The sequence below is a fragment of the Oncorhynchus masou genome, chromosome 5, assembly GCF_036934945.1.
Source record: "Oncorhynchus masou masou isolate Uvic2021 chromosome 5, UVic_Omas_1.1, whole genome shotgun sequence".
In the NCBI taxonomy this organism is placed as follows: domain Eukaryota; kingdom Metazoa; phylum Chordata; class Actinopteri; order Salmoniformes; family Salmonidae; genus Oncorhynchus; species Oncorhynchus masou.
Window position 1 is genome coordinate 63,515,890 of NC_088216.1, and position 22,150 is coordinate 63,538,039.

Genomic DNA, 22,150 nt, shown 5'->3' on the forward strand with positions numbered 1-22,150 from the left:
TTAGGGGGTAAATGAGACATTTAATTGGAAACCGTGAGAGAGTTATCTCTCCCCAGTCTCTCGCCTTCTCCTTTCCCTCTCGTTTCCACCTCCCCCTCCTTTCCTGTTGCTGTTCTTTTCTTCCCTCTCCATCTCTTTCTCTTGCTCCCTTTCTCATTCTTCATCTCTCTCTCTCTGTCTCTCTCTCTGTCTCTCTCTCTGTCTCTCTCTCTGTCTCTCTCTGTCTCTCTCTCTGTCTCTCTCTCTGTCTCTCTCTCTCTCTTTCTCTCTCTCGGTCTCTCTCTCTCTGTCTCTCTCTCTCGGTCTCTCTCTCTGTCCTTTCTTCTCTCTCTTTCTTTCTACTGGTCCATGATGGTGAATTTTCCAGAGGCCTGAGATGAGCTGATTCGGCCAATCTCGTCTGCTCCACACATAATTCCATTTATTGCAGTGAGACTGCAGAATTGCAATACGAAGCAGCTCTCTTCTATAACCGTCCAGTGAAATATTAATTATTTCTCTCTAAGTATCTAAGTCAGTGGAATAGGGGAGATAACTCTGTGAGTGGGAACAGGTTGAGGTTTCCATTTTACTCTATCTCTGACACAAAACAGTCACTCATGCATACACATGGTTGACACTTCTGAGGGGAGCTTCCATAACTTACATCTGTCTGCCTGTTGAGGGTGCTGTAGTTCTGTGATCATAGAAGACAGGCTACTGTTTGACTAATGACTCATTTCCCAAGCCATCTGAACAAATGCCAAGCACTGTTACTGATTCCCCACAGATATAACAATCAATTTTGTGAGATGTGACAGGATGTAGAGCACTGTGTATTGTAATATGGACAAAACAAAAATGCACTATTCATAAAATTGTGAGTCTATGGAACAAACATAAACATTAAAGTGGGACACTGTATCAGAGTTGCATATTTGTACTTTAGCGTTCGTTCAGTCTTTCGGCTTTACTGTTGTTGTAATTACAACTTTTTCAGAAGATTGTTTTAGAATTCATAAAACTGACTATTGATTCAGCTGAAAATAAGAAGTTACTGGACCAAGTAATACAACTACTTCCTATTATATTACCCTTTGCCATGCACTTTAGGAAAGTATGCCTTGTGTGTTTTCACATACTGTAGTATACAACAACATTTCTGTGAATGTGTGAGCGTGTGAATGTGTGTGCGTGTGTGCGTGTGTGTGTGCACGTGTGCGTGTGTGTGCGTGTGTGTGTGTGAGCCTGTGAGCGTGTGTGTGTGTGAGTGTGTGTGTGTGTGTGTGTGTGTGTGTGTGTGTGAATGTGTTCTGTTTGTCCTGACTGCACAACCCTACCTTGATCTGCTACTGATTCCCAATGAGACACTCACTTAACCAGACTTTAGCCTGCCTGCTGTGCTCCTTAGAAATTGAACTGAAACCCTGGGGAATTGGCACTTTGTAATGTGTCTTGAGACATTGTCCTGATTGCTCTGTCCCTTTAGCAACTGAACTCAGACCAGGGGTCACTGGTGCTTTGTGAGACGTTGATTGAGACGGTGTACGGGGAGCGTGGCCAGGTCCTGAAGTCTAAGGAGCGCAAAGTCTTCCTCTTCAACGATATACTCATCTGTGCCAACATCAACATCAAGTAAGTGGTGGGTGGTTCCACCTCAAAAAGAACAAGAAAGACGATTTCAACACCCACCATGTCAGATTGTTCTGAAATCCTTTCTGTAGTTAGAAACAGATAAGATAAGCATTCCTGCAACATTATTTAGTTGAAATGTAATTTGATCTCTGAATAATTAAGCTAATTGATTGCACCAAAATTGGCGATTTTTAAATGATAGTATTCATATAATATTAAATAAATATAATACATAACATCCGATTTCGACCCCCAAAAATAGAACAATGAGTCAGACATGAGGATTCCAAAGAAATGGTCAAAAGCCTCTCACAGACCCCCCATTGTCTCTCACTGACCCCCCATTGTCTCTCACAGACCCCCCATTGTCTCTCACAGACCACCTCATTGTAAATGAGAACTTGTTCTCAACTGACTTACCTGGTTAAACCTCTTGAAACTCCCCATCCCGGATCCGGGATCGTGACTAAAGCCTCAGGCTCATTAGCATAACGCAACGTTAACGATTTCTGAAAATCGCAAATAAAATGAAAATAATGCGTCTGCTCTCAAGCTTAGCCTTTTCTTAACAACACTGTCATCTCAGATTTTCAAAAATATGCTTTTGAACCATAGAAATTGACTAATTTGTGTAAGAGTATGCAAAGCTAGCTTAGCATTTTGAGTAGCATTTAGCACGCAACATTTTCACAAAAACCAGATAACCAAATAAATAAAATCATTTACCTTTGAAGAGCTTCGGATGTTTTCAATGAGGAGACTCTCAGTTACATACCAAATGCGCAGTTTTTCCTGAAAGCGTCTGTGTGTAGGAGAAATCGTTCCGTTTTGTACATCGCATCTGGCTACCGAAACGAACCGAAAATTCAGTCACCTACAACGTCAAACTTTTTCCGAATTAACTCCATAATATCGACCGAAACATGGCAAACGTTGTTTGGAATCAATCCTCAAGGTGTTTTTTCACATATCTCTTCATTGATATATCGTTCGTGGAAGCTTGCATACTTCTCTAAATTCCATGGAAAAATACTTGCAGCTGACTTTTGCGCACCAATTTCGGCGCAGGAAACCGGGCGGACACCTGGTAAATGTGGTCTCTTATGGTCAATCTTCCAATGATCTGCCTACAAATACGTCACAATGCTGCAGACACCTTGGGGAAACGACAGAAAGGGCTGACTCACTCCTCTCGCATTCACAGCCATATAAGGAGACAATGGAAAACAGAGCCTCAGAAATCCTGCTCATTTCCTGGATGCTGTCTCATCTTGGTTTTGCCTGAAGCTCACGTTCTAGGGCACGCACAGAAAATATCTTGGTAGTTCTGGACACGTCAGAGTGTTTTCTTTCGAAAGCTATCAATTATATGCATAGTCGAGCATCTTTTTGTGACAAAATATCTTGTTTAAAACGGGAACGTTTTTCATTCAAAAATGAAATATAGCGCCCCCAGAGCATCAAGAGGTTAATGAAGGTGAAATAAAAAGAAAGCAGAAAAACAACCCCACGCCAACAACGAGTATACAGTATCAGTTCTCTATTGTTTTACAAGTAGTATGGAGCTGCAGTTCAGAGTATTGTTTCTTCATCCTATGTAATGCATTCTCAGTGAATTTAGGGATGCCCCCCCTGTTCAGAGAAGTGAGTCATTGAAGTTTTTAGGTTTATATCCCATCCGAAATTCTGTTATGACCAGGTTCAGACCACTAGATGGTGCTGTTCCTGCTATTAGATTATATAAAAAAGAATCCACCCCACCTCAATGTTAAAGGAATAGTTCACCCAAATTACAAAATTACATATTGGTTTTCAATGCAAGGAAATGGTTATATTAGGACTTTCATCAGGGGGGTGAAAACATGACCAAATTCACAGAGAATGCAAATCCACAACTTTGTCCCATATTTTGTTGTGTTACAGCCTGAATTTAAAATGGATTTAAAAAAAAAATGTGTTTGTGTCACTGGCGTATACACATTACCCCATAATGTCAAAATGGAATTATAATATTCAAAATGTGTAAAAATGAATTGTAAATGAAAAGCTGAAGTATCTTGAGTCAATAAATATTCAACCCTTTTGTTATTGCAAGCTTAAATAAGTTCAGGAGCACAAATGTGCTTAACAAGTCACATAATAAGCTGCATATAAGCTGCATGGACTCACTCTGTGTGCAATAATAGTGTTTAACATGATTTTTGAATGACAACCTAATCTCTGTACCCTACACATACAATTATCTGTAAGGTTCCTCAGTCGAGCAGTGAATTTCAAACACAGATTCAACCACAAAGACCAGGGAGGTTTTCCAATGCCTCACAAATAAGGGCGCCCATTGGTAGATGGGTGAAAAAAGCAGACATTGAATATCCCTTTGAGCAAGGTAAAGTTATTAATTACACTTTGGGTGGTGTATCAATACACCCAGTCACTACAAAGATACAGGCGTCCTTCCTAACTCAGTCGCCAGAGAAAAAGGAAACCTCTCAGGGATTTCACCATGAGGCCAATGGTGACTTCAAAACAGTTATGGAGTTTAACGGCTGTGATAGGAGAAAACTGAGGATGGATCCACAACATTGTAGTTACTCCACACTACTAACCTAAATGACAGAGTAAAAAGAAGAAAGCCTGTACAGAATAAAAAATATTCCAAAACATCCATCCTGTTTGCAATAAGACACTATAGTAAAACTGCACAAAATGTGGCAAAGAAATTAACTTTATGTCCTGAATACCAAGTGTTGTGTTTGGGGCAACCACAACACATCAATGAGTACCACACTTCACATTTTCAAGCATGGTGGTGGCAGCATCATGGTATGGGTATGCTTATCATCGGCAAGGACTAAGGAGTTTTTTTTAGGATAAAAAGAAACGGAATAGAGCTAAGCACAGGCAAAATCCTAGAGGAAAACCTGGTTCTGTCTGCTTTCTAACAGACACTGTGAGACAAATACACCTTTCAGCAGGACAATGACCTCAACAAGGCCAAATATACACTGGAGTTGCTTATGAAGACGACATTGAATGTTCTTGAGTGGCCTAGTTACAGTTTTGACCTAAAAATGTCTGTCTAACAATGATCAACAACCAACTTGACAGAGCTTGAATAATTTAAAAAATAATAATGTGTAAATATTGTACAATCCAGGTGTGCAAAACTCTGAGAGACTTACCCAGAAAGACTCAGAGTATGTAATCGCTGCCAATGGTGATGCGAACATGTATTGACTCAGGGATGTGAGGAAATAGGAATACTCAGGAATACTTAAGATCTGTAAATGAGATATTTCTGTATTTCATTATGTGGTAATGTGTGTAGATGGGTGAGAAAAAAATCTATTTAATCCATTTTGAATTCATGCTCTGTAAAACAACAAAATGTGGAATAAGTCGAAGGGAATGGATACTTTCTGAAGGCACTATAAGATAAAGAAACAATACTCCGAGCTGTAGCTCCATACTGTTTGTCAAACATAGTGATGTTGTGTAGCTGTTGTTGGGTTGGGATTGGAGGGGGGTCATCGGGTGGCTTCTGGCCATTTCTTTGGAATCTTCAGCTTTTACACATTGTTAGAAAAAACGTGGTCCAAATCGGATGTTATGTTTCTATATTTATTAAATATTATATTAAGCCTAATAATTTAAAATGGCCAATTTCAGTGCAACAAATTAGCTACATTTCTCAGAGATTAAATTATATTTCCACAAAATAATGTTGCAGGATTGCTAATATTATCGGTTTCTAACTACAGAAATTGTTTTCAGAACAATCTGAGATAGTGGGTGTCATGGCTTGCTGAAATGACATGGAACAAGTCTGGTGTCTCTGTAGAGTAGAATAAATTCTGCTAAACAGCTCTTCAGTAAAAATACTCAAACACCTTCCCGGCGCCACAGCATTAGCACCACGAGGCTCAGCCTACAAGGCTTTACAGGGATATATTTAGGCAAACTGCATAGCAAAGAGTAATATAGCGTTCTCTAGCACTATCTGGAGTTACCAGAGTTTTATCAGCTTTTAACAAATGGCAGGCAGCTTAACTAGAGCAACAGGAGTTTTAGATTACTGACATAACATATTTCTTGGTCCCTCTCCAATTTATCCTCTATGACAGCACCATTGATCACATCTTCTCAGAGCTGAAGGTAAACAGGAAAGATTTTCCTCTATTTGCAAAGCTCCTGTCTGAGACGTTCATACCTCAAAGCTCTCTTGTTCAGCCTTCAAAGTAATTATCACCCCATGTTTTGTTCAACTTGATTCCCCTGAAGTTGACTTTGCCTGCCCTCTAGAATCTTGACAAACTGATCACAATGTTGATTGTGTGCTTGATTACAGGAATATATTAATATAAAATTAACCCTGCTCACAGCCGGGGGTCCTGCTTCTGCCGTGAACACTGCTGATCAGACAGATTCTAATTATGCTCTCCAGCTATTTTTGTGATAATTCAAAGAGTGACACCTCGGTTCTCCTCCTGATGGTGGTTTGGGATTAGTGCTTCTGTTAGGAGGAGAGGAACGCTGGGAAGAGCTTTGATTTAACTTGTATTGTTTTTTCCACCACCAGGGGCCCCTGATATCAGCAGCCTGGTCCCTGTTGGGCCAAAGTACACAATGAAGTGGAGTGCCCCCCTGCTGCAGGTCCAGGTGGTGGAGGTGGGTCAGGAGGCCTCCCAGGCCAAGGATACCTTGTTCCAGCATGGCGGTGCCAAGCACCCTGGCAGTGCCTGTCCCCCAGGTTGGTAAGCCTCCTGAGTCATCCTTCCATGACCTTTCTATCCCTGTTCATCATCTCCTACATGTAGTCCAGTTAATCTCATCACTTGGCCAGACTCCTAGTCTCACCCCCTTGGTCTGACTCAGCACAGCCCTCTAATCTGTTTCCTACTGTCAACTGTCCAAGTGAATTCTGGTGACACAGAGCTGTCACTCTGATTGAGGATGTGTTTGTGAAAAAAATAGCGACGATGGAAAACATTGCCGCACCCTCCACAGTCTCATTTCACTCTCTGATAGACCACAAACATATCTGGAGTGGTGTCATCAATCTGCAGAGATTATTCCCTTCCTCTCCAGCTCCAATTAGAGAAGCAGCAGCACTAGATAGGAATGGAATGGAGTCCTTTTACCCCCCCTCACAGCGCATACAGCTTGGTGGAGAGATCCCTGATAAATGTGCCATGTAAAGGAGAAGATACAATGCCTTATCAGGATGTCTTGGGGCTGCAGGGTAGCGCTGGTTAGAGCGCTGGACTAGTAACTGGAAGGTTGCAAGTTCAAACCCCCGAGCCGACAAGGTACTGTTGTTCTGCCCCTGAACAGGCAGTTAACCCACTGTTCCTAGGCCATCATTGAAAATAAGAATTTGTTCTTAACTGACTTGCCTGGTTAAATAAAGGTAAAATTTAAAAAAAAAAAAATTTTTTAAGTTGGAGCTCCATGACTTCAATATTAATGGCGACTTTTACAGTAGCGCCTGACCGTGTCACGCTCAGCGAAGAGAAACAGTTTAACAAGGAGGCCAAGATTAGGCTTAGATTCTCTGCAGATTAAGCCTTACAACACTGTAAGATCATTTAACGGTAAATTTAAATCTCTCTCTCTCGTGTTTGAAAAGCTATGGTTAAATAAAACATTTTGCACTGGCCCAATGCAAGTCATTCCCTTAATCATGCCTTTCCAGGAATTTTCCTCTGTGCATCTGTTGAATTACTTTCCAGCCTGCCAGTCACACAGGCTGGCCCCTCTATTTATAGTTCCCCGTCCCCTGTGATGTAATTCGGCAGGGCGTCCTGCCTAAATCCCACGCTCCCACGGCTTTGTGAGAAATTGACACAATTTTCATCTCTGGCCCTAGTCCCCTCCTTTATTGATGGAGAAGGGATCTCTCAATACTCTCTCTCTCTCTCTCTCTCTCTCTCTCTCTCTCCCTCTCTCTCTCCCTCTCTCTCTCTGTGTGTGTGTGTCGCAGTCTCTCTCAATTCAATTCAATGGGCTTTATTGGCATGGGAAACATGTGTTAACATTGCCAAAGCAAGTCTCTCTCTCTGTGTCCCAGTCTCTCTCTGTGTCCCAGTCTCTCTCTGTGTCCCAGTCTCTATCTCTCTATATTGGGGATTTAGAAGCAGTGGCTGCTGTGAATTCCCTCAGGTCATGTCCCAGAGCTGGATGCAGCACCAGCTACATGGATATTCCTGCTGGCTGCTGTTACATGAGGTGGCTGCCCTTGGAAGGATGGGCAGGGTCCCCTGTGGGCTCAGCCCTGCCTTGCTGCTACGTGCCCGGCGGCCACTGTGAATAACCTTGTCTGAGTGTGAAAACCAATCCTGCCATACCAACGGGATTACGCTGGATTACAACTCAGCACATTCACCTCCGGGGCTGAGTCCAACTCCAGGCGTGCGGGGACACAGCGGACCTGTGTGCCAGCGAATCCCAAAGCCTCACAGGTTCAGGGAAGCCATTGTGTACAGAGGCTCACGGCAGGCACACCTCTTTATATTCAGATGTCTGCTATTGATCGTGTCTCACAGATGACAGATGTCTGTGCCCGTCCGTGTCAGAGATCCCATTAAATCCCCAAAGGTTACAAAGGCTCTCTTTAAGATAACAATACTTGTCTCTCTCCATTCTCGCTGGCTCTCTCTCTGTCTATTTGTGGATACAACCACACACCTAGCTCCACAAGCCACGAGACTCCCACAAAGGACCATGCTTCAGTAACCTGCCTTTTGACGAAGCTGCATAGCTACTTGATTATGTAGTTGTGGTGACAGCACAGGACAGGACAGCTCCACAGCTACATCTTGCTGCAAATGTAATAACGCCACTCTCCTGGAGCGGTGTGTAGAGATGTGGGCCAGGGCAGAAAGGAGGGAGAATGGGAGTGAGAGGCAGGACTATTGATCCCCTGAGGTTGGAGACGGAAAATGTGAAGACAGTATGCTCCCAAATTGATTGGTGAATCTCACGTCCAAATGGCCACATTTCTCTATCTGCTTTTTAGTTATACATCCAGACTACATTCAGATTGTTCAACAAATAACGGCAGTGATCGATCCATCAAATATTGATCTCCTTTGGTACTTCTACTAGTGATTGTAGTTCAGGAAAGTAAACCATTGCAGTTCCATTGGGGATTGCAATAGCTGTTTGAACTTGAGCTCTTACAAGGCCCTCACCCTCCCTTTGGCAAATCAGACCATAAATTTATCCTCCTGCTTACAAGCAAAAATTCAGCAAGTACCAGTGATGTACTCAATACAGAAGTGGTCCGATGAAGTAGATGCAGAGCTACAGGATTGTTTCCCTAGCATAGACTGGAATATAATATTCCATGGATTTATCCAATAACATTGAAGAGTTTGGAACAGGCCCTCAGATCCTCAAAAAGTTATACAGCTGCACCATTGAGAGCATCTTGACAGGCTGCATCACCGCTTGGTACGGCAACTGCAAGGCACCCAACCGTAAGGCGCTACAGAGAGCGGTGAGTACGGCCCAGTACATCACTGGGGCCAAGCAGGACCTCGATACCAGGCGGTGTCAGAGAAAGGCCCTAAACATTGTCAAAGACTTCAGCCAACCTAGTCATAGACTGTTCTCTCTGCTACCTCACGGCAAGCGGTACCAGTGCACCAAGTCTAGAACCAAAGGACCCACACTGGATTCTACCCACACTCACACCACACACACACACACACACACACACACACACACACACACACACACACACACACACACACACACACACACACACACACACACACACACACACACACACACACACACACACACACACACACACACACACATTATTGTTATTCACATTCCTTGTGTCACTATTTCAAAAACATTTTTGGTTTAAATCTTTAACTCTGCATTGTTGGAAAAGGACCCGTAAGTATTTCACTGTTAGTCTACACCTGTTGTTTACGAAGCATGTGACAAATAACATTTGATTTGATGTTAATAATGTAACCTGTTGATGTGTGTACTGTAGTGTGACAGGCCATGTTGTGTTTTGTCCACAGGGAAGGTGATCCTGGGTCCTCCTCGGCTCTACCAGGAGCTCCAGGAGCTGCAGCACGACCTGTCTGTGGTAGAGGAGATCTCACTACTGGTGGGAACGCTACAGGGGACATACCAGGTACACCCCACCCCACTACCCCACCCCACTTCACTACTTAGAACACAGCCCAAACCCCAACCTGTGGGTCTACTATAGTAATTTTTCGCATCACTACACAGCCCAGACTGCCTCAGAGTTACTCACAAAAGTCTATGTCCAAATTACCCACTTTAAAAACATGCACTGCAATCTGACCTCTTACTTGAAATATATTTCATTTGCAGCTTGACAAATTATAAATAAAGCTGATATTTCTAAATACTGCTTGCAAATGTAAGGTTGATCAAAGGCGATTTGTTTCTACTACTACCCAACTAACTACAGGTTTAAATCCCTGAGAACGCATAATGCTTTGAACATGAACAAAGTGTTATTTTGTAAAATGCTCAGTGCTGTACAACAACAACTATGTTAATTACACATAGATAGAGAAGAAGGGCATTTGGGGTCATCTCTTTCCGGAAACCTTCTAAATGAGATTCAAAATGCAATTCAAACATGAGCAAAGAAAAGCTACAAATCTTTCTCGAATCATCAATTGATACCATCATGAATTCATTCAATATCCCCATGCAAACAGTGCCACAATAGTGATCATATGTGACCCTTCAAATCTGTCACATCTCTGAGCCTATCTCCTGAAGAACGGAGTGCCTCTCTCTTGCAGTGAGCTATGCTGTCTTCAAATCAGGACACCTCAGTAGTGTGTCTGTCTGCCATCATGACTTTAAAGTAACTGTACATAACATAGTCACAGTATACTCCAGCAATCACCAAAGAGCCTCTCAGTGGAAAGGTGGCCTCTGTTTTTAATGACCACAATGTCCTTAGGTGGAGTACAATGGGCTTTTCTCCATATCACTGATTTTCACACCCCACCCAGTTATGATATAAATGTCCACCAAACAAATATAGGAAATACTTCTGCATGGATCATTGATTATATTTAATGTGGAAATGACGTGTAAATGTTATATTTGATGGTATGAAAGTACTTTGGCCATGAGTTGATGAAAGGGTGTATAAATCAGAGCAGTTTTACGAGGAGGGTGTGGTCGGTTCTTTTAATAGAGATTGTATGTCATTATAGTCCATACATGATGGTGTGACTATAAGCATGGCATACATATATTATGGTTGTGAATGGAAGGTTGTGAATGGAAGCAGCATAGCATGGACATGGGAGTATGTACTGCTATATTTTCATGTCACAGCTGTATGTTCTTATGTGTTTGTGGATCATAGAACCTGAACACGACCGTGGCCCAGGACTGGTGTCTAGCTCTCCAGAGACTCATCCGGATCAAGGAGGATCAGATTCAGAGTGCCAACAAGTGCCGCTTACGCCTGCAGGTGCCTGGAAGACCAGACAAGTGAGTATTACCTCAATATTACTGGACCTTGTTTTAAAGTCAGCCATACTGTAGTACCATCAAATGTGTGGATTTCATCCACTATCTTCACTTGTGTGATTTTATGATTTAAAGGGGCCAAATTGAACTGCGAGGGCTTGTTTTACACTGCCGCCTTGACTCCAGAAAACAGGTTGCTGGAGAAATAGCCTAATCCATAACTCGGAAAACAGGCCGTCACACGAGCACATAAAGATAATAGCTGGTGACAAGTATTTTAATGTGCCTGAGCGCTAACGTTATGATGATGAAGGAGCCTGATGCTGCATTCACTTACCCTCAAAGAGCACATTACCTGGCATTATGCTCAGCCAGTGTTAAAAGCCTGCCCCCACCCACCTCTGCCAAGCAGGCTGGCAAATGAGGTCTGGACTGCACACCACGATGGGACATTAACTGATCGTTACATACAGTATTCACTTCCTTGAGAACTCAAATGGAATATTTGACAGCATTGGCCATGTTATTTTCATAGATTAAATGTGTTTCTCACTTGTTCAGAATCCTTTTTTTAAAATGTTATTGTAGTTCACCTCAAGGACACACAGGAAGTGGTCTTTGACTGACAGCTCATTTTGTAATTTTTAGATGTACCAAATCTAAAGGTCTAATGGGAGCTTATATAATTCTGTCTCACTGTGGTGAGTCTGAATGTGCTTATCGTATTGTGCTGAAGTGGCTACGGACTCAGCTGAGAGTAGAGGAGGTGGATTGAGAATGAAGACAGATTAAAGAGGGAGTCGTGCTGTGGCTGCTAGTGTGTGAGGATGAGAGGAGGATGAGAGGAGGAGGGGAGTATCATCCAGGGAGGGAAAGAGACCTTGATCCACCTCCACCACAGGAACATGGCTTGGTAGGGTGACAAAGGGGGATACCTAGCAGCAAAGACCTAAATGTCCATATCAAACCTAAGGTGACAGCTTGAGCAGCAGAGCACTGCAGATTGGTACCCCCCCCCCCCCCCTCTCTCAGTGGGGCCACAATGGGTCTGCCCGGTCAAGCTGCTTACTCTATGTTTGGTGTAGCTAGATGTCATGCAGGCAGGTTGGTCCCAGCTTCCCTTGTGAGGACTACCCCACCCATGTCATTAGCAGCATCATGGACCAGCGCGGGAGATCCCCTACCCATCTCTGTGAGCAGTATCACATAGTGTAACACTATTTGTTTGTAGCAGCCTACAGACCTCATTCTGCCACACAGATAAGCAGGTTTCTACAGCGTTGAGTGGGGGGTGCTTTGAGCAAGTGAAGTCCTATAGAGACCTGGACCTGTAGATTGTGAGAAGCATGAGATAAAACCCGAGGATGAAAAAGAGAGAGCTCCTTTAGGAGAGAGAGCTGGGCAGGGACTCTGATAGCAGACTAATTGAGGCCAGGCCTCTGTGGCGGGTGCCTGTCTGGTTGCTTGGCAGGCAGGGAAGTGGGTTGGAGGTGGCAGGGCCAGCAGAGGGCCTTAGGGCCTTAGGGCTAGGGGTTGGTGGTGATTGGTAGTGGTGTGTGTGTGGGGGGGTGGGGGGGGGTGGTGGTGTGTCAGGTGGCGCATCTCTCTCTCTCTACCCTTCTCTCTTTCAATCACGCACACATGCACATGCACACACGCTGATATTCTACACAGTCTAGTTGTGTCTCTGTGAGAGTGGTGGTGTTAGAGTGGGTCCACCGCAGGGCTGCCCTGTACCAAGTTAGTCCTCTCCTGTCAGCCTGGGAGCGTTTCCATCGCCAGGAAGGCAGCACATCACAGCATCCCCTTCCCTCCATCCCTTCTCACAGAGCAGGGACAGGCTGAGCTGAGGACATGAGGGGATCTGCTGCTGCCGCAAAGGCACTGCGGTATGTTGTCAGCACATCGTTAGCACTCGCTTTATCTATGGCTGCTTTAGTATGGGGCTCACACACACACACACAGGCCAAATGTATAAAGAACAGCAATCATGGGTCAATGCCAAGGCTGTGCCAGATGACTCGTGGTTTATTTTCTCTAGTGTTCTCTATTCTTTGACTTGCTGCATGCCACCTGCATGTCTTTTACTCCTCTCTCAATGAGCAGCTAAGTTGTGACTTTCCCAGTCCAGCCAGGTCCTGGTCTAGGCACACTGTATCTCCCACAGGAGTCTCTGACTGACCTCTATCAATGTCTGGACAATGGGTGTGTGCCGCCTCTCGCTCACACTCACTCCAACATCTGTCCCGTCCTTGTGCGTTAGTGTCCCATGTGTGCCACAGCAGTGACCCACAGTCATGTACCAGCCTGGGTCCAGGCTGCAGGGCTGGGATCTTACTCCACACCGCTCGACTCTGTTCCGCCAGCGTGCCCATGCCTACTTCCCCCATTTCTACTTCCCCATTCTGCCCATGTACCAGCACACCAGCACACTTGTCAATCAGCCGGTCCGAGGACTTAGAGTCCGCTCTGTTTAGCATGTTTGGAGCTGTGAGAGCATAGAGTATTACCCTTCCTGGCAATCCGATGAAGGGAGCAGTTTCATTCTCATCGTTCTCCCTCTCTTTCCCCTCTCGTCTCGTCTCTCGTTCTTCAACAAATTGCTTCTGCTGTATTTAAGCAGTGAAGGGTATGAATTACATCTCGGTGTGAAAGCTCCACTTTTGTCAAAGAAGTTGGAGATCTTACTTACATCTTCCTGTCCTTGTCTACTCTCTCGCTCTCACTCTCTCACTCTGTCTGAGTGAAAATGAATTGGGTGCGGGCCGGGCAGCAGGCAGGTATGACAGAAGCAGATTCTCAGGCTGCACACCGTTCTCCACTCAATTACCCTCTAATGATGTCTGAACGGCTGAATGTGAAATGCCTTCCCTTTGTGAGTGTGTATGTGTGGGTGGGGTGTGTGTGTGCATGTCAGGAATGTCTCTTTAACAAGCAGGGCATTGGGTACAGTGACAAATGCACCTTCACTGGCTAAGTGAAGAGAGAGGGAGAGAGATACAGAGACAGAGAGGAATGTATGAGAGCTTCACCTTTAAGATGGGGCCAACTTTCAGGGAAAACAGCTATCTGGAGGCCTGCTGCTGAATCGAGTCACTGGAGATGTGTACTGGTGTTATATATTTTAGCCTGGCACTCAACCTAAAGCAAGTAGTATCCGTGTCCCTGTTTATTCATGTAGAACAGAAGAAAAACAAACAGGTATTTTGCATATACAGATGTAGGATCTTAAGGTTACCTATATTGTCACAGCAAAATAATCCTGCAACAATAGGATTTGAACGTTTAGTCCATAATGTTGCTTGATCAGTGGTTAGGCTATACATGGAAAGTGCAGTACTGTTACTATAACCTTGTGTTAGTGTGGATTTTCAGTGAATTGATGTAAATCACTAACTCCTAACTCATCTGCAGTGCAGGAAAATTCTCAGCATCAAAAGAGTAATCAAATTAAGATCCTATGTCTCTACAGACTGCAAGGACGAGAGTGTGAGCCGGGGGACTTGGTGGATGTAAAAGTGTGTGGCATTATGAGAGGTAACCTGGTGGCTGGTTCACAGCTGCTGATCTCAGGGTACTGAGCCCCTACCGGATGCCTTTGACCTTTAATAGTTCTACACTGAGCTCCCCCCGTTCAAGGATCACGTTATTCCCACATGCAGGACCAGAACGTTCGGCTCTTACACAGAGTGTAAAAGGCATGTCCAGGGGCAAGGAGCAGAGGGTCTCTTTCTTTGTGTGTTAGCAGCTCATGCTCCCCTCTCATCCCCTCTCTTATCTGATCTGGGCATCTCAGTGCGGCGGTGACTGCACGACAGCCTTCAGGGTCAAACGGAGCGCTGCATCATCTGACCTTCACATCACTTCCACTATCCTGATTAAAACGGGGAGAAATGTGCTGTTTGTCACAGCTCCGTGGTTATAAGACTCTGACGCTTTCTTCTCCCTCTCCTCTCCTCCTCCTCCTGCTCCCAGAAGGGCCTCCAAAGGGGAGGAGTAGGCAGTCTTATAGTACACTAGAATAAAACGACAGTATGTTTTTAGTTTTCCAGCGGGGGGTTTGTTTACAACATGTGTAAAATACATCACAAACCGCTTCAAGAAATCACATTAAAATATGTTTACACAATCAGGAGCCCAGAATCATATAATCCAACCATATCACAATCTCATGAGATATCCAAAGAAACCCAACATATATCCATAGAACAGACCCATAAAACACAAATGGGCTTTTAACTGCTGCTTTGCTGTGGCCAGTAGAACAATGATCTTGATGAGGTCCCCACAGAGCATGAGTCAGATGTTTTACGTTGTGTGTGTGGGTATTCCCCTCCAGGTCGGGACGTCCTGTCAGCTTCATGGTGGTTTTCAACACCCCCAGTCCCCTCAGCAAGATCTCCTGGGTCAACCGGCTGTACCTGGCCAAGGTCGCACAGCGTGAGTACTACATAACATTACCCTTCCTTACCCTTACTGAAATCAATGGGGTGTGGATACAAAACACCAGTTTCGTACTTAATACATATTTACAGCTGCAAATTACACATGGTGAATTGATTTCTGTGGTGTTGTTTAGGCTTTATAGAGTAGTGGTTAAAACATTTAATTTACAAATACTTGCAAAATAGCAGTAATATATCAGACACAGTGGTTCAGGCACATGCTCCAGCTCAGGCCCTGTGTGGTTTGTTCTATGGTCATTGGCTCAGTGAAAGTCTGGTGATATGTGTTATTGAATCAGATTAACCAAAGACCTCCCTCAGGGATAATGTGTGTGTTCTGTATAATGTGTGCTTGGCCTCAGAGGCGGGGCCATATTGAGCTGAGCATGAAAGCACACTCACAGTCTGAGGGGACTGCACCAGCGCTGGTCCCTTTCCAGCAGGGAGCAGCACTGTGCTTTCCTACTGCCTACCACTCCAGCCTCCCCCTCGCCACTACCGAAAGCCTGGCTGTATAGCCTGACTCCACCCATTGATTCTGGAGACCATCCATTGGGAGGTTCATCAAAGCATGTTCTGATCAACTGGCCCGTGCAGAGCCAGGCAGGGCTACTGCACATGATATTAATCTGATTATTTGGCCATGGTGACACTAGCTTCCCCGCAAAACCATGAGTGGGTTATGTGTGTGCGTGTATGTTTGGATGAGGGTATGCTTGTGTCAGGAGGGAGTGCCTGGGGTGATGATCATTCCTATTTCCCCATCACCCCAGGCACTCCCTCCTGACACACGCATACCCTCATCCAAACATACACGCACACACATAACCCACTCATGGTTTTGCGTCTATGGTGTTGCTCTCTAAGCGCTCTGATATTGTGTTGCTTGGGCACTGCTCTGTGTTAGGCTGCTTAACTCCCAGAGGCCGTTGGTTACACAGTAAGCTCCCGCACAGATCTGTAAAGGTTTCAAAGGAAGTTACTGGAACCAGATTAAATACCACAACATGAAATGCATTTTACAGATGAGCAGCCAGAGATGCAATTGAACAACATCCTGTTGTGCAGCCCCAAGGGACAACTCACACAGTGACTGATGGGGCCGGGATTAAGCGTCATGTGTTATAGGCTAAAGTCGTGTCTGTTTGGCTATCCCCGGTGTTCGTTTCTCCATCAGACATCTGAATATCTGTCCTCAGAAATACCAGTGAAAAGACCAATAAAGTGGATCTCTGCATGGTGCTGCAGCTCTCACAGGGTGTGAGGTTGTGTGCTGGAGTACATCTGTAGGCTCTCCAGCAGAGCCTGTGATGTTGTCTGACTGTGTCAGAAAGGAATTTAAAAAAATCACCATTCACCGCTGCCCACACTTACATCAACAACACAGCAGGAGTACTGATTAGGACATGTGATCTATATAAACTGTAGCATATAGATAGTTTATAGCAATCATAGCTACCACCCTACCCATATGATAATTGTTTGGTGGTTGCTTATATTTGTCCAGTTTCACACAAGTGTGTATTATACAAATGGTAAATGGAAATATGTTTTTTTTGCATATACCAACTCTGTCGGAGACACCCTCGGAGAGTGTGCTCAAGGCCAGGGTCAGCCATAATTAGCAGTGAGCCTGGATCAATTAGGGTTAACTGCTTTGCTCAAGGGCACATTGACAGATCTTTTCACTTTGTCAGCTCGGCGATTCGAACTAACAACCTTTCTACTACTGGCCCAATGCTCTAACCACTAGGCTACCTGTCGCTCATTGGACGAAATGCAAAGCCAAATTACTTTCAAAACACATTTTAGTACCATTCTGAAAGCTTTAGTCTGCGCAGCATATTCTCAATCCCATTACCGTAGAAACAAAATGGTTTTCTAAGACGAGCTAGGACAACAACAGTGTGGAGATGTGGTTTGTTTTGTATTTGTTTGGTATTTTGGTTTGCGTTGTTCCCTCCGCTTCCCCAGCTTTTGCCAAGTGCTTGTATCATCCTTTTGGCAGAGCTTTTCAACCTCTGCCATATTGTGGATTCAGAGCTATCTATCTTGTAGAAAACAGAGGGTTGTCTTTAATGGAAGCTTCTCTAATGTTAAACATGTAAAGTGTGTTGTACTGCAGGGCAGCTCCCTTGGCCCTCTATTCTTTTCTATTTTTACCAATGACCTGCCACTGGCATGAAACAAAGCCTGTGTGTCCATGTATGCTGATGATTCAACAATATGCGCATCATCAACCACTGCTAGTGAAATCACTGCTCTCTAAACAAACCTAGTGGAGAAGGTGGAAAGTTTTAAGTTCCTCAGTGTAAACATCACGGACAAACTGAAATGGTCCACCCACGCAGGCAGCGTGGTGAAGAAGGCGCAACAGCGCCTCTTTAACCACATGAGGCTGAAGAAATTTGGCTTGTCACCAAAAACACACACAAACTTTTACAGATGCACAATCAATAGCATCCTGTCGGGCTGTATCACCGCCTGGTACGGCAACTGCTCCGCCCACAACCGTAAAAGGCTCTCCAGAGGGTAGTGAGGTCTGCACAACGCATCACCGGGGGCAAACTATCCTGCCTTCCAGGACACCTACACCACCAGATGTCAAAGGAAGGCCTAAAAGATCATCAAGGAAAGCAACCACCCGAGCCATGGCCTGTTCACCCCGCTATCATCCAGAAGGTGAGGTCAGTACAGGTGCATCAAAGCTGGGACCGAGAGACTGAAAAACAGCTTCTATCTCAAGGCGATCAGACTGTTAAACAGCCATCACTAACATTGAGTGGCTGCTGCCAACATACTGACTCAAATCTCTAGCCACTTTAATAATAAGTATCACCAGTTACTTTAAACAATGCCACTTAATATAATGTTTGCATACCCTACATCTCATATGTATATACTGTATTCTATACCATCTACTACATCTTGCTTATGCCGTTCGGCCATCGCTCATCCATATATTTATATGTACAAATTCTATTCATTCCTTTACACTTGTGTAAATTGTTAGATTACTTGTTAGATATTACTGCATGGTCGGAACTAGAAGCACAAGCATTTTGCTACACTTGCATTAACATCTGCTAACCATGTGTATGTGACCAATACGATTTGATTTGAAGAGTTGCAGTCAGTTTTAGAATGGGTGGCCAGTAATAAACTGGTCTTGAACATCTCTAAAACTAAGAGCATTGTATTTGGTAATCTGGAAATGAATGGTGTGGCTGTTGAGCAAGTTTGAAGAGACTACATTATTTGGTGTTACCCTAGATTGTAAAATGTCATGGTCGAAACTTAAACTTAAACAATTAATTAATTGTGTGTAAAGATGGTGAGAAGTTTGCCTGTGATAAAGAGAGACGCTTTTTTGACACCACAATCCACAAAGCAAGTCCTGATTTTTTTTTTTAAGCTGCAACTGGCCCAGAACAGTGTGCCACATTTTGCTCTTCATTGTAATCCTAAGGATAATATCAATACTATGCATGCCAGTCTCTATTGGCTAAGAGTTGAGGAAAGACTGACTGCGTCGCTTCTTGTTTTTATAAGAAACATTCATGTGTTGGAAATTCCAAATGATTTGCATAGTCGTCACACACTTACCCCACCAGACATGCCAACAGGGGTCTTTTCACAGTTCCCAGGTCCAGAACAAATTCAAGGAAACATACAGTATTATACAGAGCCATGATTGCGTGAGACTCCCTTCCATCTTATGTAGCACAAGGGAACAGCAAATCTGCTTTCAAAAACGAAATAAAGCAACACCTCACGGTACAACGCCTCTCCCCCATGTGACTTGATTTTTGTGTGTATGTACTGACATGTATGTGTAATTGATAGATGCGCGCACACTACATGTTCATGTTTTTAAATGTATGTAAATTATAAAGTCTTTTGTCTGTAATGTCCCTTTTGTCTGTAATGTCTTTTTCATTTTTGGCCCCAGTAAGACTTGCTATCGCCATTGGAGTCAGCAAATGGGGATCCTAATAAAATCAAAAAGTCATCCATTACTAGGAGAGTGAATGTTTTTGCAGAATACACTGGCTGCACAACAACGGCAACCCTCCCCAATGCCAAGCTCACGATGCTTCACAAAATGTTTTTATGGTGATGAGCAAATAACAATCTGGGCTGACACTAATACGTGGTTTTTGGGGTCTAAGGGTAAAGATCCCTGAAGCACAGATTCAGTGAGAGGGACATGCATTTTCAACAGCCTATTTAGATTTCAATCTTTGGAATGTTTTTAATACAAAACATCACAACCTGCCCTAAGACTTTCTCTCCATCACTTTACCTGCTTGTATGCACTCCATATCCATTTATTTCTCTGGCTTCCTAATGTCACAGGTAATGCTCACTATGCATTATTGCGGTAGTTACATAGATTAGAACTATAGGTTTAGAGACTTATCAACACCGAGAAAATGTGTCTATGCAGGTTTCCATGCCATATTTCCATATTTAGGGGAAAATCCATTGAGGTGTTGTTTGTTGAATCTCTGGTGTGAAAGAGAATGAATCGACACCAACCTGGCCAGAATGTCAATTACATGTTAATTGCATTAAACACACACTTTGCCTTCCCCATTTAACCAAATGTAATTACAATAAGGGAGTTGTTGATGCGATTTTACGCATGGCCTGCAGTCACTAGGCTCTCCTGTCATTTCATGGTAATGCAGGCCTGATGCACGCCCTGGGGAGTCCTTCAGTTCAATCAGCAGTTGCACTCCACTCAGCTGTATCCTGTATGGACAGAGGAGTGCAATGCTCCAAAATGTCTCCAAATGGCTGATGCCCCAAATAGCAAACGCTTTTATGCATGATTTAGTGAGCGATTAGACATCACAAAGCTCATTTTGGAGCCAAACTCTGTACCAGCGTTTATGACTGTTACCGCCATTTATTTAACACACTTATATCCCTCAGGTATGTTTTCATGTACACTCCTTACTGTACTGCACAGAATACGCGTCGTTCCAAATGCTATCCCCAAAGTGTACTTTCAAAACACACATCTCATCTCAGTTCTTACACTTAAGCTACAGTACAGGAATATAATTGTATGCCTGAGGTACAATTTGAAGCACATTTATAGCATGAGTTGTCTTTTAGTGTAGCTCTTTGTCTTGGGCATTGACATTATATATACAGTACGGAAATCTGCCAGATATGAAAAGTTTGCTGATGTAGAGATAGTTTTTACTTAGGATGGGACCAGCACCGAGGCATAACATCACAGATAGAATATAGAACAGATGCCTCCAGTAAACAACATTTGTCACTTTTAGACCACATATGGTGCAGTTATGAGGCCTGGAAATGGAATGGGAGAATTGCCCCACATCGGCGCTGCAGCGCACTCAGAGCTCTGGGTGCCATTAATAATATGAATTGGGGAAAGCAACGTGTTCCACAGCATCTCCCATGCCGCTTCAAGTTAGCCTACTCTTTCTGAGGGGGTCCTATAATAACATAGCCAAGAGCATAGCTTAATGAATGGGTTGATTCTTTGTAGAGCAATTAATTGCTATTTCAATGTACGGACCTCCAGCCTTTCCAGGCAGGGTTAGGACTGCTGATTTGATGAGGCGCTGAGACAGAGAGACGGAGGAATGGATGGAGGCATGAAGAGCGATATTGAAAGGAGGGAAGGGGGAGGGGGTGTGTGGAAAGGATGATTGAGACAAGCAATCAGTCCCACCACAGGGAGCAGAGGGCAGGCAGGGGGCTGTTGCCTGCGGTTACCCTGCTATCTCTAAGTGTGTCAGACTCTCCTCCCCAGCAGCCGATCAATAGACAACGCCTGAGAAGTGGAGTGTGGCTTGACCGTCCCGGCACACACTCTGACACGCCCTCTTAATCCACTGCTAGCCAGCACTATGGTGAAGCACCAGGGAGCAGAATACAGGAGACAGGCCATGTGCTTTCTGTACAATGCTGTAGGTACAAATAATTGTCCTTACATGCTGCAGTTTCAAGTACTGTAGCAATTACCACAATGGCATTGGTCAATCTCCTTCAATTTCAAAGCAGGAGGATTCATGTTATGTATTCTGGTTGTTATGCGGTGGCATACCAAACAGCCCTGCAGCCAGTGCAAGGCAGGGGGGCCCACGAACTCTGGGGACCCATGTGCCTGTCATCTATGTCTATTTTCTTTAATTTAATACATAGTTTTGACATTAACCATCCAAAAAGTCATCCGTATTAACCTTTATAATTTACATATGTATGGACAGTTGAAGTTGGAAGTTTACATACACCTTAGCCAATACATTTCAACTTTTTCACAATTCCTGTCATTTAACCCTAGTAAAAATGTCCTGTCTTAGGTCAGTTAGGATCCCCACTTTATTTTAAGAATGTTAAATGTCAGAATAATAGTAGAGAGAATGATTCATTTCAGCTTTTATTTCGTTCATCACATTCCCAGTGGGTCAGAAGTTTACATCCATTCAATTAGTATTTGGTAGCATTGCTTTTAAATTGTTTAACTTGGGTCAAATGTTTTGGGTAGCCTTCCACACGCTTCCAACAATAAGTTGGGTGAATTTTGGCCCATTCCTCCGGACAGAGCTGGT

General features: G+C 43.9%; 1 protein-coding gene across 1 annotated transcript in view; it reads left to right on the forward strand.

Moving 5' to 3' along the window:
- The window catches only part of arhgef10la (Rho guanine nucleotide exchange factor (GEF) 10-like a), a 117,272-nt gene that overhangs the window by 33,121 nt on the left and 62,001 nt on the right, over positions 1 to 22,150 (forward strand). Inside the window, 5 exon segments of the mRNA XM_064966416.1 lie at positions 1,469 to 1,625; positions 6,194 to 6,364; positions 9,660 to 9,775; positions 11,003 to 11,130; positions 15,449 to 15,549. Coding sequence (XP_064822488.1) covers positions 1,469 to 1,625; positions 6,194 to 6,364; positions 9,660 to 9,775; positions 11,003 to 11,130; positions 15,449 to 15,549 — 673 coding nt within the window.